Genomic DNA, 22,154 nt, shown 5'->3' with positions numbered 1-22,154 from the left:
CTATAAAACCTGAAGAATAAACACCGAGAGGCAGCTTATTTTTCTCTTGTCTCTTTGCTTGTTTGTTTTTCAGGGTGTGAGTGCTTTCTTTCCTTTAGGGGTGAACCCATGGTGGCTCTATGCCTATTTCAACCAAAGTTGGAGGGTCTCACTAAACTCCCCGCCCCATTTCTAGAAACTAGTTCCGGTCTGTGTTGTCGAATTAGTGCGTACAGCACGCAATGGATCCTGGGAGATCAAGTCTCCGTACAACGAAGTTCCCAAAGCCTAAAGTGAACGTTGGACTTCAATTCCCACAATGCCTTGGCAAAGCCTCGTAAATCTCGCCAGAGCAACCGTGAGATGGCCGCCATCTTGCGTACGGAGTCGAGGTTTGCTGGCTTGGTTCTAAGGTTTGGGCTTGTAGTGGTCCTTGTCTCTGCTGTGAGGCTGTATCTACACGTTTATTTCAGTTTCTCGTAGGTTCATGTCTTTCTAAAGGTTTCATTTGGAGGTGAAGGTCAATGCAGAACTGTAGAGTAAGGTGAGTAAACAACCTGTTTTAAGTGAGGATCGGGTGGGTAGTGGCGGTGCTAGTTTATCGCTTTCTTTTTCACTATCGACTGGCGTTCTTGCCGGTGCATAGCTGGACACTTTAGGTTCGTTTTAAACATTAAATGTCTGGAGTGACCCTTTCTCCTTCGAGGCCCTCCAGATTCCTAGAAAGAACTATAAATACCTCCGCTGGGACAAAGAAACTGGGTGACGCACTTTTACACGGACTACCCCTCATGAGGCGGTGTGGGCGAGAGGCGGTGGGGTTCAGATCGTATACTGGCCATGCCATGCTTTGTTAACGCACTCTTCCTAGCGCATCACGGGGACTTTTCTGACATTTCGAATAAGGAAATGAATGAGCGCAGAGAGCTAGCTGAGACGGGTAGCTGTTTCCGGGAGGACGGCATTCCTTTACAGTTGTGTATTTCTTTAGACTCTGCTCTCTGCTCTATTCTCTGTAGTTCATCTCTTTGCCCTTTGCTTTTTTCGTGTTATAAAACGGTATATCATAGGACTAGTAAAATGAAGTATTAATTAAACCAGGCTTCTGGGTTTTACTCATGAAGGTCCCTAAGAAATTTCAAAGCAAGCAGTTTTTCTCAATGTAGACCTAGACCGATTCTCTGAAAAAGATGAGTGCTTTGATTTTGAAAGTTGCTATTTCTTTTCTAATCATAATGTAGTGTATTTCTGTTCTTCTCACTGCTACTGAAGTTATCCTTTCTTTTGAATTAATGGACTTTATACATTTGGACACCTCTCTTGCACTACTTACAGGATAGGGCCCATGAAGTCTAGGATTTTAGTTTGGTTACTAAGGAGATGGAATTATCAGAGGTTTGGGAACGGGATCCATATACTACTCGTCAGGGCATAGAGACTTTTAACAGGAAGACGTTTATGATGCCATTTGTCACAACCAGTTTCGATGTGTCAATTTTGTTTGTTGATTTGCTTTCAATAGTACACAGTTGAATGTGTGTATACCATCAAATATATATTATTGATTTAATTTCCCAAACTTACATATTTTAAGTTCTATAAATTCAGAATTATAACATTTAGATTAAAAAAAGTATTCTTTAAAAAGGGTACTTATCTTTAATTAAATCCCACCCATAAATCGTTGTGTTATACCAATACTTAAATCCTAAGAGGTTGTAAAATTAGGATTTTATAAATTTTATATTTTGAGAAACTATTATTATTAAATGCTATGTTCGGGGCAGAAGTAATGATGTACAAGATGGGCCAAAGATTTAAATGTCTTTTTTTAGTTTCTGTTTAAGTTTTATTAGGTTTGGTAAACATTAGTTATTAATTATATGATTTGTTTGCTGTGCAGATGCCTTATGGTGAAATTGAAGCTAAATCCTTGCGATGTGGGAAAGAACTAACAAGTGAACCATGTTATAAAAAATTTAAGTCAACTGAAGAAGCTTATGTTTTTCCCCATCCTGGTAATGCTAATTTTTACAAAATTCAACAGAAAACTGGAAATGATTGGGTCTCTGTCACCAAAGTTGATGTCAGAAAGCATAGTTATTCTCAAGAGGATAAACCCAAAACTACAGACTTGCACAAACCTGTTCACAGTGAGAAACCTGGAAATAGGCCAGGTGTTACTAGATCCATTGGTTCACAAGTTTTACAGGGTACAAGGCCTACATTGGTATCCAGAGATGATGAGATATATAGCACAAGTAAAGCATTTATAGGACCCCTTTACAAACCCCCTGAGAAAAAAACTTATAGTAAAAAGAAGAAACAAACAGACACTGTCAATGGTATAGATGGCAAAGGAAGACAAGAACAGAAACAGAAATTTAACTTAAAAAAATCAGAGATTGACAATGAATTATTTCAGTTTTACAAAGAAATTGAAGAGCTTGAAAATGAAAAGGATGATACAGAAGGGATTTGTAAGGAATCTGAACCCTCTGGGGATGAGTTCATTCCATGTTACCAGGACAATAATAACGATCTGTTAAAGTCTGAAGAAGAGAAGAAAACAGACTTTACTAATCCTCCTCAGTCACACTGTGATTATCAAACGAATGTAGGGAATGAACCAGACAAATATCTTTGTAATGGACAAGTAAAAATTACATCTTGTGACCTTTCATCGACTTCTTTCAAGTCTGAATGGCCATCAGGACATTCTTTTTTAGCATCCCAAGATCCTCTTCCCAGTTTTGACTATCAAAAAGTCAGTACTCCACCCAGTCCACCACCAAATACTTTTCATCCTCACAATGGCTCGCTTATGCAAAATGGATATTACGTAAATAATTGTAATGTTAACTGGAATTGTTCGACTTTTGATCCAAACAAAGAATATATTGATTGTAGTGAGAGTAGAAATGGCTGTAGTGGACAACCTGGTTATGTTGATAATGGTTTCTATGAAACTGGTGAAGGATGCTGGAAAGACCCTTCTATGGACACATGTAATAGAACAGACAGATTTATGAACGAACCATTTCAAGAGGAAAAGTTAAATAAATTGCAGAAGTTACTTATTTTATTAAGAGGCTTGCCTGGTTCTGGGAAAACGACGTTATCTCGGTAAGTAAAGGATACCAAGTGAATACTTGGTAATTCATCTTAAAAATTATAAATGGTAGTTGATAGTTGTAATCAAGTCAGATGCTTTCTAGTAGAAAATCTGTAACTTGTTATACTTGAGGATAGCATCTGACTAAATATTTTGAAGGAGTTTTCTGATAGGAGAGTTGGCATATAGATATATATGTGTGTCATTACATATATGCCAACTCTCTCCTCTCAGAAAACAAGAACAATATATTATGTGCACATATATGTATGTGTATAAAGATTATGCTATTTATCAAATGCTAGTGATGAAAGTAAATGCTACTTTGAGGGCTTTGCTGCCCTACCTTTTAAAGTCAGCTATTCAGGAAGTGAGTTGTGCTTAGTGTTAGAAGTTTGGGTTTTGACTCAACCTTGGACAGGTTTTGCTGTCTGTTAATAGAATGAATAATACTTATTGTTTTGGAATTATTGTGAGAAAGAACAATATAGAGCAAAGGATTTTTTTTGAGTGTTTCAAGTACTGCTGTGGTGGTCATATAGTTGGTTGTCAGATAGTGACCTTTTTTGGTTCCTTATAATGTATGGAGTTATTTTTTTTTTTAGATTTATGTATTTATGCATACAGAACTGGGGTACAGGCCAGAGGTGCAGGGGCAGGAAAGTGAAGAGCAGAACACGCTCACGAGAGAGAAAGTGAGGAGCAGAACACGCAGATCCATGAAGTATACACTGCTGAAGGCAGCAGGGGGTGAGACAGGAGAGATCTACTTCACCTTGTGGCCATTTCCCTTCTCTGGGATCAAACTTGGGCTGAAGTGGTTGCTGCCAACTGTGCAGAGCTGTGCTTTAACCAGAGAGGGCCCTTTTGTATGGGGTTTGAAGTGAGCTATAAGTGAGCTGGTGATGTTTTATTATATAACAAAATGTTTCAAATTTCTGGCTTTTTTTACAGTTTTAAAAGACTGTTGATAAATTTGATTACATACCTGCTGCTGTTAAAAAAGGAGAGGAGAAATAACACATTCTTTGCAGTTTATATATATTCAAGATTTATGCCAGATATTGCAAAAAAAAGTATTTGATACCTTTAGATACCTTTAGATGAAGATGTTAAGGTTCAAGGAAACACTTTCTAAATATTTTATACTTAGAACAATCTAAACAAAGGTTTTTTTCAGAAGCAAGAAATTAGAGGAAGGTTAAGTTTATGATGTAATATTTCAAGGTAGGTTGTAAGCTGTGATTTTAGTAAATGAATTTAAATTTGGTCTTTATTGTTTGATTCCTCTTTAGTAAAGATTGTGTAGAAAAGATGAAAACTCAGCTCTTTAAAAAGGATGGAAGGGTCCTCCCAGATGGCGCAGCAGGTTAAAGCACAACACTATGAAGCACAGCAGTATGGCGAGCAGGTTAAAGCACAGCCACTGCAACATGAGTTCTATCCTCAGCCAGGCAGATGATCCACATGGCGTGGCAGACCTCTCCTGACCCACCCACTGCTCCCCTCAGCATGTACTTCGTACTACTGTCTGTTCTGCTTTCCACATTGTCTCTGCTGAAATCTCTCATCCCCCCTCTCCCAAACCTCTGGCCTGTACCCTAGTAGTTCTTACATGCATAAACAATAAATCTTTTTCCAAAAGTTTTAAAAATAAATAAAATTCAATTAAAAAGATGGAAATAAACAGTGCACTTGTTGCAGAGGTATGGGGGATCTAGATTTAGGGTATAATGTGTGAAAAGAAATGCATAGTTTAAATTTAGAAGTTGAATGAAATTGCTTGAGAGTGGGTGTAGAATAAACAGGGAAAAAGTATTTGAGACAACACTGGAGTAAGGAGAATAAAATAATGTAAAGCAATAGAATTTTTAGAGAATAAGAGATGATAAGGGTAATCATATGTAGTATATATCTGTGTTTAAGTAATTACACAGAATGGAAGCTATGTTTGTAATTGTCATTTGTATCATGATTTACAATTTATAGAATCCTTTAACATATAAAAGTCTTCTGCGATGGGTTGTATCTTTTCATTTTAAGGAAGGAGAAGAGGCTAAAGGGGAGTAAGTTAAGGTTCAGGGACTTGGAAGAGTTGCAAAAACTGGAGATCAACAGGTAATATAAATGATAGTATGTTTCTACTTTGCTCCTGCACTTTAATATCTATAGTTCTCTACCTAACGGTTTATTTTGAGGAACTTGGTTAAAGAAGCAGAAGTGCCTCTTTAGGTCAGTCAACATTTTTTGAGTGAAGTAGGTAGGTCTAGTTGCTTGGGATTGGATATAAAACATATTCTTTGATGAGGAATTGTTTCACTTAAGAGTTGACTTTCCTAACAAGCTTTGAAGAAAGAAAGGATTGGTCGATTAGAGTTTAACCTATTTGGGTAACTAAATTAAGATTTAAGGATAGCATTGGTTAGTATTGGTATGTAGTAATGAGTATAGGAACTTTAAGTTTAGATTTTTGGAAGGTAATGTTCAAATTCCTTTCTTAATTTAGACCTTACTCATTTCTCTATCTTTATAACCACCTGCACTTAGGCAGGTATCTTGCCACAACGGCAGGATATATTCATCCATTTTCTCTGGACTCTGCACTTATTCAAAAGATCTCTTAAATGGTTACTTTTTGAGACTTATCTCAATCCTCAGTAATCCTTCTAAATTCATGTCGTTTTTACCTTTGATATTCTTTGCATTTTTATACAAGCTACATATACAAATTCATCCTTTTATTTATTGATGGGTGAACTAAGTCAGTTAAGTGATTGTGCTGTTTATCCATAACTTCACTAACTAGCTTTAATTGAAATCATTCTTAGACTAAATTCTAACATATATATACTGACTTAAAATATTATGAATTAGGGCCGTTCCTGGTGGCATAGTGGGTTAAAGCATAATACTAAGAAGCTAAAGCCACTGCAGCATGAGTTCGATCCCAGCCCCAGAGGTGACCCACATGGCGTGGCAGACTTCTTGATCCACCCGCTGTTCCCCTTGGCAGTGTACTCTGACGATCTGCCTGTTCTGCTGCCCACTATGTCTGGTGAATTCTCTCACCGCCCCCCTGCACCTCTGGCCTGTACCCCAGTTCTGTATGCAGAAATAAATCTTTTTTTTTTAAATTATGAATTAAATATTAAGCCAACACAAAACAGTGCATACAACCTTTGTACTTAGGATAAGTGCCATCTCTTTGTCCTTGTAGGCATATTGACAGCATTTTATTGAAAAATTCACTCTAGACAGAACTCAAAGGTGTTCTGGAGTTTTGTTACCATTGTAGTTGGCAACAGTCAAACAGAATACTTGGACTCAGTGATTGGCTATAGAACCATTTAAGGTATCAAGCCTTGGGTGTAAGTCCTAGAGTTGTGGGCTATAGATTTTGTTACATTCTTTTTTTTTTTTTTTTTTTGCTGAGTAAATTTTTTGTAATAGTTTATTTTTACATAATTTTATGCCTTTTTCCATCTCAGTTGTAATCTCTGTGTAATTCCCTGTGTAATTGGTGTAAGTCCCATCACCAATACACCTGTGTGCCATTACCATAGCCCCTTGCACTTCCCTCCACCATTTTTAATCCCACTCCTCACTCTACTCCCATAAAATGTCTCTGGTATATAGTTGTTAATTATTTTAACCCCCTGGTACTTTATGCTCCTGCTATGAGTGAAACCATCTAGTATTTTTCTTTTTCTTTCTGGCTTATTTCACTGAGCATGATCCCTTCCAGCTCTATCCATGTTGCTGCAAAAGGCATGGGTTTATCTTTTTTGATTGCTGAGTAATAATCCATTGTGTATATGTACCACATCTTTTTAATCCAGTCATGTACTTTTGGGCATTTGGGTTGATTCCATGTCTTTCCTATTGTAGATAAAGCAGCAGTAGACATGGAGGTGCAGGTGTCTTTTTGAATCATTGTTTTTGTGTCTTTTAGGAAGATACTTAGGAGTGGGATTGCTGGGTCATATGGAAGCTCCATTCTTAGCAGTTTGAGAAACCTCCAGTTTTCCAAAGTGGTTGTACTAGTTTGTATTCCCACCAGCAGTGCAGGAGAGTTCCTTTTCTCCACATCCTTGCCAACATTTGTTGTTGCTAGTTGTTTGAAGATGTGCCATTCTCACTGGAGTGAGGTGGTATCTCATTGTGGTTTTAATTTGCATCTCCCATATTACAAGTGATGAACATTTTTTCATATGCTTGTTGGCCGTCTGCATTTCCTCTTTGGAGAAGTGTCTTTTTAGTTCTTCTGCCCATTTTTTGATGGAGTTGTTTGTTTTTGTTAAGTTTCATCAGTTCTTTGTATATCTTTGTGATCACTCCTTCATTGTTAGTATTGTGTGAAAAAAAATTTTCCCACTCAGTGGGTATCTGTTTTTTGTAATGTCTCTTTTGCTGTACAGAAGCTCTTTAACTTGGTGTAGTCCAGCTGTTTATCCTTTCCCTCACTATCATTATGTTGGGTGCTGTATCATATAGTTCAGTAGAAGTGTATGTTGTGTAGTGTTTCACCCACCTTTGCTTCCAGTTATTTTATGGTTTCAGGTCTTATGTCTAGGTCTTTGTCCACTTCGAGTTGGTTTTGTGCATGGTACAAGGTAGTGATCTAGTTTCTTTTTTTTTTTTTTTAAGATTTATTTATATATACATACACAACTGGGGTACAAGGCAGAGATACAGGGATGGTGTGAAGATTCACCAGAGACAGAGTTGAGAGCACAACAGGCCAACCGACAAAGTACACTGCTGAGGGGAGCAGTGGGTGGGTCAGGAGAGGTCTGCTGGGCCATGTGGATCACCTCTGGGATGGAGATCGAAGTCATGCTGAAGGGGTTTTAGCTTCTTAGTGCTGTGCTTTAACCTGATGTGCCACCAGGGAGGGCCCTAGTTTCTTTTTTTTTTTTTTTTTTTGCATATAGATTTTGCTACATTCTTATTCCCTGTTAATGTAAGGAGGAAGGGTGAATCTAAGATACTTTACCAAATGCACATTTCTTATACTCTGCTGATTTCACCAAACCATTGATTTCATTATCATCAAAATATTTGTAGTTGTTGAGGAAAAAAAAGTGGAATTACTTGTCCAAGAGGAGAGAAAGTGGTATTTTATTGGCTTTGATGATGGAGGAAGGGTCCATAATCCTTGCAAGATATATAGGTGGCTTCTAGAAGATGGAGAGGCAACAAAACAGTTTTCAGAAGAAATGCCAGCTGGATCAGACCTCCATTTTAGCCCAGTGAAACTGGTTTTGGTTTTTTGAACTTAAGAACTCTAAGGTAATAAATCTGTGTTGTTTTAAGACACCAAATTTATAGTAATTTCTTATTGCCTCTTCTGTAGGTCTCAATTCTTAAATCAGGGGGTATTTAGTGAGTAAAGTGGTATTTGGCTAGGAGTATGCCAGGCCACTCAGTAAATACAGAGGGAAAAGATTCATGAATTACTACTCAGTTTTTTGGCTGGGGGGCATTTCTCTTTTTAATGCATATGGATGTATTAAGGTAAATAATGTACAGTTCTTAGAAATGTAAAAAGTAAACCATGAAAGTTAGCTCTCATATTTGGCCATTTTGGGGAATAGGGTTCCCAAGTAAGGTTTAAGGAACAGGATTCACTTGTTTTTCATTTAGGTGAACATTGTAAGTGCTGTGATAGGAGCTTTATTGCTGCTTTGCCCTAAGAGTGCCATGAGGGACACAGCAGTTGTGGAGCAGGTTTGCAAGGCAAGACTCTCCTATTTGACCAGAAATTCTTGTGCCATTTATTGAAAACACAGGCTAGTAAAAGCTGATCATGCAACAGTGGTGTGGGAAATAAAGTCTGGAGAGTGGAAGAGGAATGAGGGACAATGTTTTATGAGGGATGGGGAAGGGGGGACATCTTGACCATACACTAGGAGACATTTGCATCAGCAAACTATTTGATGTTATCACAGGCAGAGTAATCCTGACTGTCTACCACCATGGAGACAGTCACGTAATCAGGTCAGCAGTGGCCTAGGCTTCCCCTGATAGAAACTCTATATGCATCATATAAGCTGTCTCATGATGGAAGCTCTATACTCTGTAGGTAGTCAAGGAATTCTCTGTTGCAATTTGTAGACAGCAAATAGGTCACAGTTGCCCATGAGTGGCCAGCTCCTGAGAACCCACATATAAGCATAGAGTGAATAATTAGTCTTTGGCTGTGTAACAATATTCTGTAATTTAGATGTTAAAGCTGCAAACCTAAATTGACTCAGTTTGTGAAAGACAAATCTGGGTGCCTCTGATTTAGATCCACATATTGTGATCCACATATTGTCTAGTGCTGTATTCTTGTCTAAAGGTTTGACTTGGGAATGACTGGAAATTATTCAGGTAGTTGTTGACAATACTCAGTTCCATAGGAGTTACTGAATGAGGGGACTCAGTTCCTTGCTGGCTGTGGACAGGTGATCTTAAGTTTCTTGCTAGTTTGGCCTTTCACCATTGGAATGAGAGAAAGCTTTCCAGCCCAGAGCCCCAAACAAAAGTTGTCATTTGGGGGAGGTGGGTGGGTGGGTGTATAATCTTAGACTAGCCGCTGAATTCAACCCGCAAGGGGGAGGGATTATACAAAGAATGTGTATACCAGGAGATAGATCATTTTAAGTCATTGGTTCTGGAGTCTGAGAGACTTCTTATTTTGGCTCTTCCGCTATTATCTGTGTAACTGGTAACCTGATTTCTGATTTTTTTCCCCCTGGATTTGTTTAGTATCAAATTGGCAAGCTTATTCACATTAAATGAGATCATGAATGCATTTAAATGTTTGGTACATGTAAATTCTCAAAAAGATAGCTACTTTGAAAAATACAAACCAAGTGGCAGTCGACCCATATTTACTTTTCATTATGGAGACTTCTTATTCGTAGTTCTAAATTTTGACTTTCTGGGAATCCATTTTGAGAATTCTGAGAGAGTAGAATTTTGAAAATAACTGTTTTTAAATAATTTATTTTTGATTCAGATGTTTAGATGACATCTGATAAATCCAGATCATAAATGTATTTTAAAAATACATGTTCTGGCCCTCCCTGGTGGCGCAGCGGGTTAAAGCACAGCACTGAGAATCTAAAGCCGCCTCTGCATGAGTTCGATTCCCGCCTGCCCCGGAGGAGACCACATGGCGTGGCAGACCTCTCCTGACCCGTCCGCTGCTCCCCTCAGCAGTGTACTTCGTTGATCTGCCTGTTCTGTTCCCCACTCTGTCTCTGGTGAAGCCTCTCGCCGCCCCTGAGCCTCTGGCCTGTGCCCCAGTTCTGTATGCACAAATAAATAAATCTTTAAAAAAAAAAAATACATGTTCTTCAAATAAAACTCCTATTTGCGATAAATCAGGGAAATTTTCAAAAAGATATATCAGCATCTGTGATCTCTGGAAGGGAAAAATCTCTTTAAATTATTTCCTATAATTATGATTTATGTATTTAAAATGTTCTTCATAGAAGTTTATATCTGATACTGACTTGGTTTAATGATGTAATTGATTCCCTGTCTCTTCTTTCCCCCTCTTTAAAATTTGGGAGAAGTAAGAAATATTTTTTGGCTACAAAAGCTGTTGTACTTTTGTAGTATTGTTACTGTTATTTCAAATCAACTGCTGAGTTGTAGAACAACAACAGCAAAACTTACGGGTATTTAGGAAAGATGGTGTCTGTTTTTTGCTAATGTTGAATATATTTAGTTGTCATATGGCTGATTACAATCAAAATCTTTAAGTGATTGACCTTGGTTTGCAGTGCTAATATTGTGACACTTTTAATATTCTAGGCTGTCTGTAAAAGCAAATAAGATACTAAAAGTTACATGAGTGTATTTTGGAAAAGTAATTGTTAAAAAGTGAAATCTAACTCCAGCTCTCTGAACAAACAACTCAAACCTCTAATTTAGCTTGAAGAACTTTATAACTTAATATGTGGAAATACATATTTATTTTTTAAACGTGTTTTTAAAAGTTCTATGCATACAAGAAGTGGGGTATTACGCCAGAGGTTCAGGATGTGAGGAGATTCACTAGAGACAGTGGGGAGCAGAACAGGCAAATCTACTGAAATAATATTGTTGAGGGGAGCAGCTGGTGAGACAGGAGAGGTCTGCTGCACCATGTGGCTTATTTCCCTGGCCGGGATTGAACTCATGAGGGAGTGGCTGGCAAGAGCTTGATAGCTTGCTGGCTTTGAGACTTTACCCCTATCTATGTGCCACCAGGGAGGCCTGAAATACATATTTAAAAACCGGAAAATATATTAATTTTTTTTATTTTGATGTAACCTCATTTTTCTTATAAAATAAATGCAATTTTGGGTAGCATGGGGGGTAAGTCTCAGCATTATCACAGCTGCTGTGGTCTGTTTCATCTTTGACCTGTGATTGTGAGCTAACCCACAAGACTCAGTGGACCTCTCCTATCTTCCTTCCTGCTGCTCCCTGTAGCAGTGGGTTTCAGTAAATCTGCCTGTTCTGCGCCCCACTGTCGCTGGTGAATCTTCCCATCCCTCATACCTCTGGCCTACACCCCTGTCCTTTATATCCAAAAACAGACAAACCAGAAACAATAAATGCAATGTGATTGTAAGCGGAGGACAGGAGATTCGATAGTAGTACCATCATTACTTTTTAGTAGGAAGTATTCCTTAATCATCCCAGGACATGATTATTACGCTTTTAATCTCCTCTCTAGCTTTTAAAAAGTTACAGAATGATATCCAGTTGCCTAATGGGAAAGAAGAAAAAAACTGCACAATACTTCTGTAATTATTGGATACAAATAATTCTGTTACTGGCTTCCCTTTTCTCAGCACTCTCTAAACTTCTTTTATGAGTTACTTACTGCTTTTGCAAATTCTGTAACTAGTTAATCTCGTTGTGCTTATAAATTGAAGGTGATACTATATTGTGATATAATCAAAGCTTTATTAACATCCTGATGTGAGAATGTGTTCTTTATTTAGTTTTAAATATTTTATTTAGTAATTTAATCTCTTAAAACATTTAAGGTTTAATTAAACTGGAGAATCACAAGTTAGTTCACAATCTTAAATTATTTTTGACACCCACTTTTAGATCATACATATTTATGCTTCATGGAAATCAGTTTTTCAGTGTTATATTAAGTCAAATATGGTTTTCTCCAAATGAATTACTTGCTATAAGTACTTTTAAGGATATCGGTTGGACTGAGTAAATGTATACACCAACCTTTAAGTTCATTAAAGGTAAAATACAGATAATGACATATTTGGGGATTGGTAAAGAGGGCTTTTAAAAGTTGGAATATACATGATGCTTTGAAATGTTTGTTTTAATAGAGATAATTGACATGACAGTAGATTCAGGTGTATAACAGTTTGATGAAGACTAGTTAATAGCCATTACCAACATCTTTATGAATATTTTTTGTGATGAAAGCTTTTGAGATTTTTTCTTTTAGCATTTTTACATATATATAATGCTGTATTATTAACTGTGGTCACTGAGCTATCTGTTACATGTCCATGGTTTATATATTTTTACAACTGTAACCACTTCTCAACCCCAAAATCTCCACTCCTTTGTATCAGTTTGGGAATTTTTTCCAATATATTTCACACATACCTGAGATCATACGACATTTGCGTCTCTCTGTCTTCTGCTTATTTCACTTAGCATAATACCTCTAAAGTTTATCTGTGTTGTAAGTGGCAAGATTTCCTTCTAATTTTTAAATACTGAATAACATTCCTGGGTGGGCTCCATATGCATGCATGCATATATACACATTTTGTTTCTCCATTTATCAAAAAAAGGTCTTTGATAACTGGCTATAATTATGTGGATTTAAGTGTGCAGTGATTTTTTTTTTAAATTTAATTTATTTATGCATACAAGAACTGGGGTATATGCCAGAGGTGTAGGTGTGGGGGGGGGGGGACGGCAATGAGAGGATTCACCAGAGACAGAGTGGGAACACGACACGCACATCTACTGAAATACACTGCTGAGGGGAGCAGTGGGGGAGACAGGAGGTATCTGCAGCACCATGTGGGTCAGCTTCCTGGCTGGTATCTAACTCGTATTGCAGTGGCTTGTGATAGCTTAATAGTAATGAGACTTAACCTCTTGCACCACCAGGAGGCCCTGAAATTGGAAAGCTTTTTAAGATAGTTAAGTTCTTGTGCTGTGTTTTTCCTATATACTTACAGGTAAGTAAAAGAAATTTATTTAATAACCTTTCCTCTGTAGCTTATTTCTGATGGTTATAGGTTTCATAAATAGCACCTTTATGATTTTTTTTATTAACAGAATTCTGCTTGGTCAGAGTCCTGATGGCATTGTGTTCAGCACTGATGACTATTTTCACCATCAAGATGGGTACAGGTATAATGTTAATCAACTTGGTGATGCTCATGACTGGAACCAGAACAGAGGTTTGTTTTGAGCCAAGTCTCCTGGGATAGACTATTTGACTAGGGTGTGGTTTTTGTTTTCAAGTTAGACTTGGAACAACTTAGTTGAACAGCTACTTTTGCCAGTGAGTTGAATAGTTTTAAAACTCAAGTTTTTCCTCTATTAGAAGCGATGATAATTATACTTATCGTACCTAAATGAGGTTTTGTGAAAATCATAACATCTATTTCATAAACTATAAATAGTTTACCCTAATATAAGGTGGTAAAAAACTTGCAGGGCATTTTGATAGACTATTATATACCCCATGAATAAATTCAAAGAACACTCATGCTACCGTTAGGTATTCCCAAAAAACTATTTCCTAAGGAATAATAGTAATATTCCTTAAGGCTTAATATAATGCCAGTGAATAATCAGAGTTTTTCTCAATATTATTCTACAAAAAAATCTACTTAATTATATTTTGGAGAGGCACATGATAGTTTCTTTTCATCTTGGAATTGTGGTTCTTAAGTATGGGTGCACATTTGAACAACTTAGAGCCCTTGGGAAAAAATATATTTGCTTGCAGCTTAGCTCAGAGATGGTGTTTTATTTGTTTTGAAGTAGGCCATAAGCATTTTTTAAAATCATCTGGGTGTTCTAATCTGTAGTCAGGATTGCAAACTGGGGTACAGAACTGGGGTACAGTCAGAGGCATAGGGTGGTGAGAGGATTCACCAGAGGCAGAATGGGGAGCACAACAGACCAACTGACAAAGTACACTGCTGCAGAGAGCAGCAGGGAGACTAGAGGTCTGCTGCGCCACCTCCAGGGCCAGGGATGGAACTTGCACTGAAGCATCTGTGGCTAGCTTGCAGTGCTAAGCTTTAACCTGCTGCACTACCAGGGAGGGCCAACTTTTCTTTTTAAAAAAAAAATTTTAACGGGCTCTCCCTAGTGGTGGTTAAAGCAGTAGCACTGCAAGCCAGCCACAGCTGCTTCAGTGTCAGTTCGATCCCCAGCTCCAGAGGTTACCCTTATGGCACAGCAGACACTCTTCTGACCCGCCCGCTGCTCCCTTCAGCAATGTACTTCATCAGTCTGCCTGTTCTGCTCCCCACTCTGCCTCTGGTGATTTCCTCTCACCACCTCTGCACCTCTGGTCTGTATAACCCAGTTCTGTATGCATAAATAAAAAGAAAAAATTATTTTGCTATATTCATAACATCCTCCTTCATTTTTGTACAATATATGATTTTCCTGTGAAATTCCTAATTCACCAGTGCACCATCACTATAATGCCTGTGCTCTTCCCACCCCTGTCCTGGCCCTTCTCCCTCCTTCTTCCCTAACAGAATGTCTCTGCCCTACAGTTCCCTGAGATAATTTTGATTTTTACTTTACTATAGATTTACTTTCAAAAAGATGAAGAATGCAGTGATAATTAAATTATTTTTGTTATGAACAAGGATCTCAAAAATATTATTTTTGATTTTAAAAGTGCCACAGAGCATTATTGCCCAGATTAAAACATGATGGTGTAGCAATTCCAAAAATGTTTAAAACCTGAAATTAAAGGGAGTAGGTGATAGTGGCATGAGTTAAGCCAGTAGTCTAAGCCTGTGTATGTTTTTTGGATTGGGAAATTTGAGTCAGACATTTTTTCTCTGTGCAATACTAGTCTAGACTATTTCATTAAAATGTTCATGCCATGTAAATTATGATTGTTGAACTACTTAGTGCTGTCTAGGTAAATTTCTGGTTTTATTATCAGTATAAAAATAGCAACTAATTTTTACCTTTTAGAAAATAACAGGCAATTATTAGACGTTTTCAAAATTGTAATCATGACTTATTTGGGGCAACATTTCCATTTTCAACAAATAATTATTGAAGATCTTTACATTCTAGGCATGATTCTGGTCCCTTACCTTATCCAAACCTTGTATTTGTTATTAGAAGAATCTTAGCCTTGATGTTTAGTTTAAGAAAATGACTCATCATTTGAGTATTCAGACATTGATGACTTAGGAACTCTAGTCTCTTGGAGCAATAAAATGTGATATTTGATGATTATTATTTTTGGAAAGAGGTTTACTTCAAATCAGATAATCAGTTAATGATCTCTTCTAGAATATAACTAGGTTTGGGTATAAACCTAACTATGAAACAGTAGGAGAATTTTTATGAAAGGTTTGATCACTTTCTGGTTGAGGATGGAATAGTGGGAGGTAGTAGCTTCTTGGAATCCTGTTTATGACCCAAATAGTCTATTTCTTTTGGATTCTAGAGATACCATTCTCAAATATGGATTTCATTATAGACATCATTTTTTCAACTTATCTGTATAATTCTGTTTGCCCTAGATATCTGTATAAATGTTTTCATTATGTAGAAACCAGTTGTTTGAATTATAAATACCAAGACAACTTACATATCATTGCCTCCATCTTTTACATTTTACCATGGGTTCTTTCTCTGTTTGTTTGGTTACACTTAAGGAGTACATATGCTGTGCTATTGTCATTAGTATTGGTTCACTGTGGTGGTGATTTCCATCTCATGGGGGAAGAGATGGTGAAGGGAAAAGGTTTAGCTTAGAAAAGTTCATTTCAATCTCCACTCCTAATTTGAGAGTCATAGTACTAAGAAAAAGCCATAGTAAAATGAACGATGGTATTTTGTTAATGTGGTATATAAAATTTTGCTAGTAAGTAATGATAAATCCATAGTACTCTAAAAAAATTAAAAAGCAGGTCTTTCTTATTTCAAAAGCATTATCTTGCAGATATACTTTTGATAACTTAGTAATTCTTTCCATCTCTTTATATTAACCAAAATTACGACCATACATGCTGTCTTGTAACTTGATATTTTCACTTAACAGTCTCCAACACTGGGGTACATTTAGTAAAGTTAAAATGTAGTCTCTGCATTTTGCTCAGCAGAGCATTAGTAAGAGACACAAAGTACATAAGATAGGGAATCTGATGAAATCACCATGGGAACCAGGCCATGGGTCTACATGGCCTAGAGCTGTTCAGAATTCTAGAGAATGTGGAAACAGGGCATACAGAAGCCAGATACTACTTGAAGGGAAGGCTGACTGACACTCCCCAACAGGAAAACCCGCAAATACGGATATAAAAAGAGCCCCAAATCCTTTGTAGGCTCAGACTTCTCCCATCTTACCCGCTTCTTTCAGCAAATTATTTAGATAAATCTGCCCTTTTTTGTTCTCCACTCTGTATCTGTGAATTCTTTTACTTCTACAATTCCATCATAACCCTGATATTTCTTCCTACTACAAGTAAGCGTCCACCTCTTCTCATACTTAGACCATATTCTGTTGTAACTTGTTCCTGTATTTTCTGTAAATGCAATTTTAACTCTGTACTGAAGGCTTCATTAACTTTCAGTTTGACAAAATATTTTCCCCCAAATTTCCTTATAGCTAGTTTGACAAAACCAGCATCCAGTGTACAGAGAATGTACATTCTATGTGACTATGTTTCTTAATTTCCTTTCAATTTAATAGAGTTCTTTAATTATTTAATGGCACTGAGCAGTTTTGGTTTTAAGTACAGAGATGTAGAGAATTTCTTAATAATGAATTGTTTAAATTTTATTTTTGAATTTTTGCCTAGGTTCTGTACTTTAAATTTTGTTTTTTTTTTTAATTATCTTTTGTTTCAGCAAAACAAGCCATCAATCAGGGGCGATCTCCAGTTATAATAGACAACACTAATATACAAGCTTGGGAAATGAAACCATATGTGGAAATGGTAAATATGAAATATGAGAGTATTTTTATGTTTGAAATTTATATTACTTTGAAATTTGTTATTAACACATTTGTCTTTTTCTTCTAAAGAGTTATGTTTGTTTCACTAGATTTTGAAAAATTAGAAATGGTGCTTATTAAGGAACATGTTTACCTTGTTAGTCTTTTCTGGATTTAAGGCTATTAAGTGGACTATATTTAGTAAGTGACCTGAATATTTTTGTAAGGACAAATGTAGCATTTACTTTAAAAGTAAATTTTTTCTTGTTTGAGCAAAGTTAGAAGTATTATCTGAATGAAATTATTATGTCTTCTTTTTTACTTTAAAAGATATTCTCTGAATTTTTTTTCTTTTCCCCCTGTGTAGGCCATAGAAAAAGGATACAAAGTAGAGTTTCATGAACCTGAAACTTGGTGGAAATTTGATCCTGAAGAATTAGAAAAGTAAGGCTCTCTAATGTTTATTGAAGCCTTATTTTTTTTTTCTTTGTATCTTTTTACACAATTTCTTTACTAACTTTTGCTTGTTATATCTTTGCTACTGGTGAATAGGCGCTACTTTTTACTTTGTGATAAGAGAAACTTTGACTTAAATTCAAGGTTTTAAGGCCCCTTTCCTTGTTATGTTACCAAATTCTCCCTATAAAGGTGTACAATTTAGTGTACTTCAGTATATTCACCAAGTTTTGCAATTATTGTCTTTCTTTGTTAAACCAGTTTTTTTTTTGCTTCCAGTTTGCCTTTTCTTAGCTCAAATTTGTTGTTATTTGTATAACAGATTGGTGGGTGTCCAACTAATTTAATTTCTCCCACTTGCCTTTCATTCTTTTTGGTACCTTTCTTTTCTAATTTGTCTGCCAGATATTCATGTATGAAGAGATAAACTGATAGATTTATTATTACCTAGATTCGCCTGCTCAATTGTGTATGTTGCACCACAGGTAGAATAAGACAAAAGTTTTAAAAATAAAAGATATTTGAGTTACATGAATAAATGACTTGATGAAATATAGAAAAGTATCAGGGTAAAATAAACTGGTGAAATGGTCTTTGAAAGTCAAGGATATTTTTAAATTCCTTTTGTTATTATTAAACTCACTTATAGAAAAGTACATAAAATATAAATATACAGCTTAGCAAATTTTTAAAATTTTATTTTCTTACATCATTGTTCATTTTTGTACAGTAATAGGTTTCTCCCTGCAGGTGTCATCCTCATAGTTTTCACACTTCCATGGTGCCCTGTGAACATCACTGTATTTCCTCATATACTTCCTTCCCTTTTGACCGCTGTAGCTTAACAAAGTTCTCACAATGCAAATACTTAACCATTACGCATGTCATGAGAGTGAGTCCATTGTATTCCCTTTCCAGTAGTAATTCCCTAGTAATTATTTCTTTGGTTTTCTGTAAAGCATCTTTTTTTCCTAAAACATCTTTGCCTTAATGTTATAGCTTAATATTGCCCTTTTTTTCCAAACTTCTAAATGTAATCATACAGTATATGTTCATTTTATGTATTTTCTTTACCTAAAATTATGTGTGGGAAATGCCCAGTTGTATGTTTAATAGCATTTTGGTAATGATAATGGACTCTTAAAATGTAACGGAAGGCTTCTAAAATAACTTAAAAATAAAAAGAAACCAATTGGTTGGAAAGATATGGAAACAACCCAAATGCCCCAAAGTAGATGACTGGATTAAAAAGATGTGGTACATATACACAATGGAATATTATTCAGCAACCAAAAAAAAAAAAAAACATGCCTTTTGCAGCAACATGGATGGAGCTGGAAAAGATCATGCTTAGTGAAATAAGTCAGAAAGAAAAAGAAAAATGGTTTCACTCATAACAGGAATATAAAGGAGCAGGCAAGAAAATAATAATAATGAACATCTATATACCAGAGACATTTTACAGGGGTGGAGTGGGATCAAAAACAGTGGGGCGAGGGAAGTGAGCTGGACTATCATGATGGCACACGGGTGATTTGGTGACGGGAAGCCTGGGGATTAGAACTGAGATGGCAAAATGCACAAAATGATGTAAAAATAAACTACTATGTTATTTTTAAAAAATAAAAGAAAAAGAAACCTTGATTTTTTAAGTTCTAGAATGCCCATCTCTTTCTTCTATAAATCTCAAAACAGTGTCTCAATCTTTGAATTTTTTAAAAGATTTATGATTTATTTATGCATATAGAACTGGGATACAGACTAGAGGTGCAGGGGTGGTGAGAGGATTCACCAGAAGCAGAGCTGGGAGCAGAATAGGCAGATCAATGAAATACACTGCTGAGAGAACAGGGGCTGACACAGGAGAGATCTGCTGCACGATGTGGGTCACCTCTGGGGCAGGGAATGAACTCGCAATGAAGCAGCTGCTGCTGTCTTGCAGTGCTGCCACCTAACTTGTTGCGCCATCAGGGAGGGCCCCATAATCTTTGAATTTGATGTTAAAAAGGTACAAGATTAATTTAGTGGTTCAGTAATTAATAGTAAGATCTGTTGTGATATATCTTTAAATCCTTATAAATGCACTAGACTATGGTGATGGCACAATGGTGATTTGGTGATGGGAAGCCCAAGGGGATTACAACTGAGATGGAAACATGCACAAAATGATCTAAAAATAAACTACTAGATTTAAAAAATAAAATAAAATAAAATATTAAAGGGCTCTCCCTGGTAGCTTAGTGGATTAAAGCACAGCACTATAAAGCTAGCCTCAGCTGCTTTAGTGTGAGTTCAGTCCCTGGCCCTGGAGATGATCCACATGGTACAGCAGACATCTCCTGTCTCTCCCTGCTGCTCCCCTCAGCAGTATACTTCGTCCACCTGCCTACTTGCTCCCTATTGTGTCTCTGGTGAATCCTCTCACTGCCCTGCACCTCTGGCTTATACCTCAGTTCTGTATGCATAATTAAATGAATCTTTTAAAATATATATTATTAAAGACTTTGAGGGAGCCAGTATAAATTTTTGTCTGTATAAAACACAGGTAAGTGAGATATATATTCTAATATTTATTTGCAAAATATAATTTAATTTAGAATCTGTATAATTATTCTACATAGTTTAGTCTATACCTTATGCATTCTAAAAAAAATTTTAAATTCTTTTCTTTTTTGGTAGGAGGAATACACATGGTGTGTCTCGAAAGAAGATTGCTCAGATGTTGGATCGTTATGAATATCAAATGTCCATCTCTATTGTAATGAATTCAGTGGAACCAACACACAAAAGCACACAAAGAACTTCTCCTTCATAGGGGAGTCAGGTGGGGAGGCTCTCTAGGTTCACATAATCAAATTAGTATTACAAGTAATCATTAAGTTGACTATTTCCAGCTAACACATTTATTGCTTGCCCTTGAAAATAATTAATGAGCTGTTCTTAAAATTTTAAATAGTTTTTTTTAAAAAGACCTTTTTTCATAAAGAATGTGCCCAGAAAGTTTAAAGTATAAAAGGTACCCAGTCGACTGTGGTAGAAAACTGTGGTACCTTGGTAGAGAGGGTTTAATCTGGTTAGTAAACATATAAAGAGGTGTGAGTCTATATGTTGTATTCCAACATTACCTCAATAAAAATTAATACAGTTTTTAAAAATCTAAAGTGTAAATAAATTTATATAACATATATTTTAAATGTTTTTATAATCTTTTGTTATAAACCTTAATTTATTATGAAAACACCTGAGTGGATAAGAACTAGATTGTTTTTCTACAATTAAATTTTAAACTAATTAATCTATTTTGTAGATAATGTTGAACAGTTTTATATAGTTCATACCTAAATCTAACTTTTCATTAAACTTAAGTATTTTTCCTCAACTACCGAATTAGAAATGCTGATTTGTTGTAAGCACCTTACTTGATTCTCTTATTTACAATACAGGGAAATTCATCTATGGGACAAAAATATTTCTAAGCTATACTTAGATTATCACTTTGGTTAAGTCTAAATTCACATCAAATGTTATATGTGTATTAATCCTACAGTTTTCTCATAATCGACATAAAGTGTTTATCCATCATATGATATATAGTATATACATAATCTTCATTCTTCTCAATACATTTCCTTACATTCCCAAATTTTAGAAAGGATAAATAGGGAAATAATAATTAGAAAGGTTCCTCAGGTCATCCTGATAATGTATTACTTTTCTCTAATTTAACAGTTTAACTCTCATATAAAAATACTTTGGATAGTTTATTAGCATTAATTACAAGGTTTGTCCTATTGGATTTTTCATTTCTCCTACTTTTTTTCTATATAGCTAACTCTCACTGGATAGACTTCTTTCTTAGATTGTGTTCCTTCACTTAAAATTTAAAAATTGAAATGGAAATTGTTTTGGAGATCTTACAATCCATCTTAATCTTTCTCTGGTTTACTCTTTTTAGGAGAAAAACCTCAGCCAGTAATATGCTATTTGTTAAATATAACCATTCTTTATTTGTTTTGCGTGCAATTTCATGGCCATTAAACTTTCTCCGTGAGAAGCCAATCCCGAGTCCTATAATCTTTGTTCATTTAAAATGTGCTGTTATTTTGAACTTTACTTAACATGTTTTCCCCAAACTAAATAGAGTACTCTTCAAAAGGTCTTTATTGCATTTAGTGATACAGAAATGTGATTTCTAATGTACTATTCAATGTTGTTTATATTTGAATGGGTAGTACCTTTATCTTATTTAGCATCTATATATGTATATTTATATTTGTTCATCCTAAGTAAATAAGATATAGTAGGAGTATGCTAACTTGGATTTTGTGTATAACCGTGTATTTATACGTACACTCTTTTATTCAATATTTTCATATGTTTTGTTTCTGTGTGATACTTGGTTTTAGGGCT

At 35.9% G+C, this 22,154-nt stretch overlaps 1 protein-coding gene across 2 annotated transcripts in view; it reads left to right on the top strand.

Moving 5' to 3' along the window:
- Window positions 1-369: 369 nt before the first annotated feature.
- Window positions 370-22,154, top strand: part of N4BP2L2 (NEDD4 binding protein 2-like 2) — a 69,544-nt gene continuing 47,759 nt past the window's right edge. Inside the window, exons 1-6 of one of the 2 annotated variants that reach the window (XR_001145332.1) lie at window positions 370-523; window positions 1,883-3,105; window positions 13,415-13,539; window positions 17,201-17,289; window positions 17,656-17,732; window positions 20,424-20,568. Coding sequence is in view for 1 of the 2 variants with exons in the window: in XM_004680194.2 (XP_004680251.2) it covers window positions 1,883-3,105; window positions 13,415-13,539; window positions 17,201-17,289; window positions 17,656-17,732; window positions 20,424-20,559 (1,650 nt within the window). In the remaining variant the exon portion in view is untranslated. Of the gene's footprint in view, window positions 524-1,882; window positions 3,106-13,414; window positions 13,540-17,200; window positions 17,290-17,655; window positions 17,733-20,423; window positions 20,902-22,154 lie in introns of those variants that run through there. The other variant, XM_004680194.2, reaches the window with a different exon arrangement.

Source organism: Condylura cristata, unplaced genomic scaffold (assembly GCF_000260355.1).
Source record: "Condylura cristata isolate star-nosed mole 26May11 unplaced genomic scaffold, ConCri1.0 scaffold00010, whole genome shotgun sequence".
NCBI classification, from domain to species: Eukaryota; Metazoa; Chordata; class Mammalia; order Eulipotyphla; family Talpidae; genus Condylura; species Condylura cristata.
Note: the sequence above shows the minus strand (reverse complement) of the source record. Positions and strands in the feature narration are given on the sequence as shown.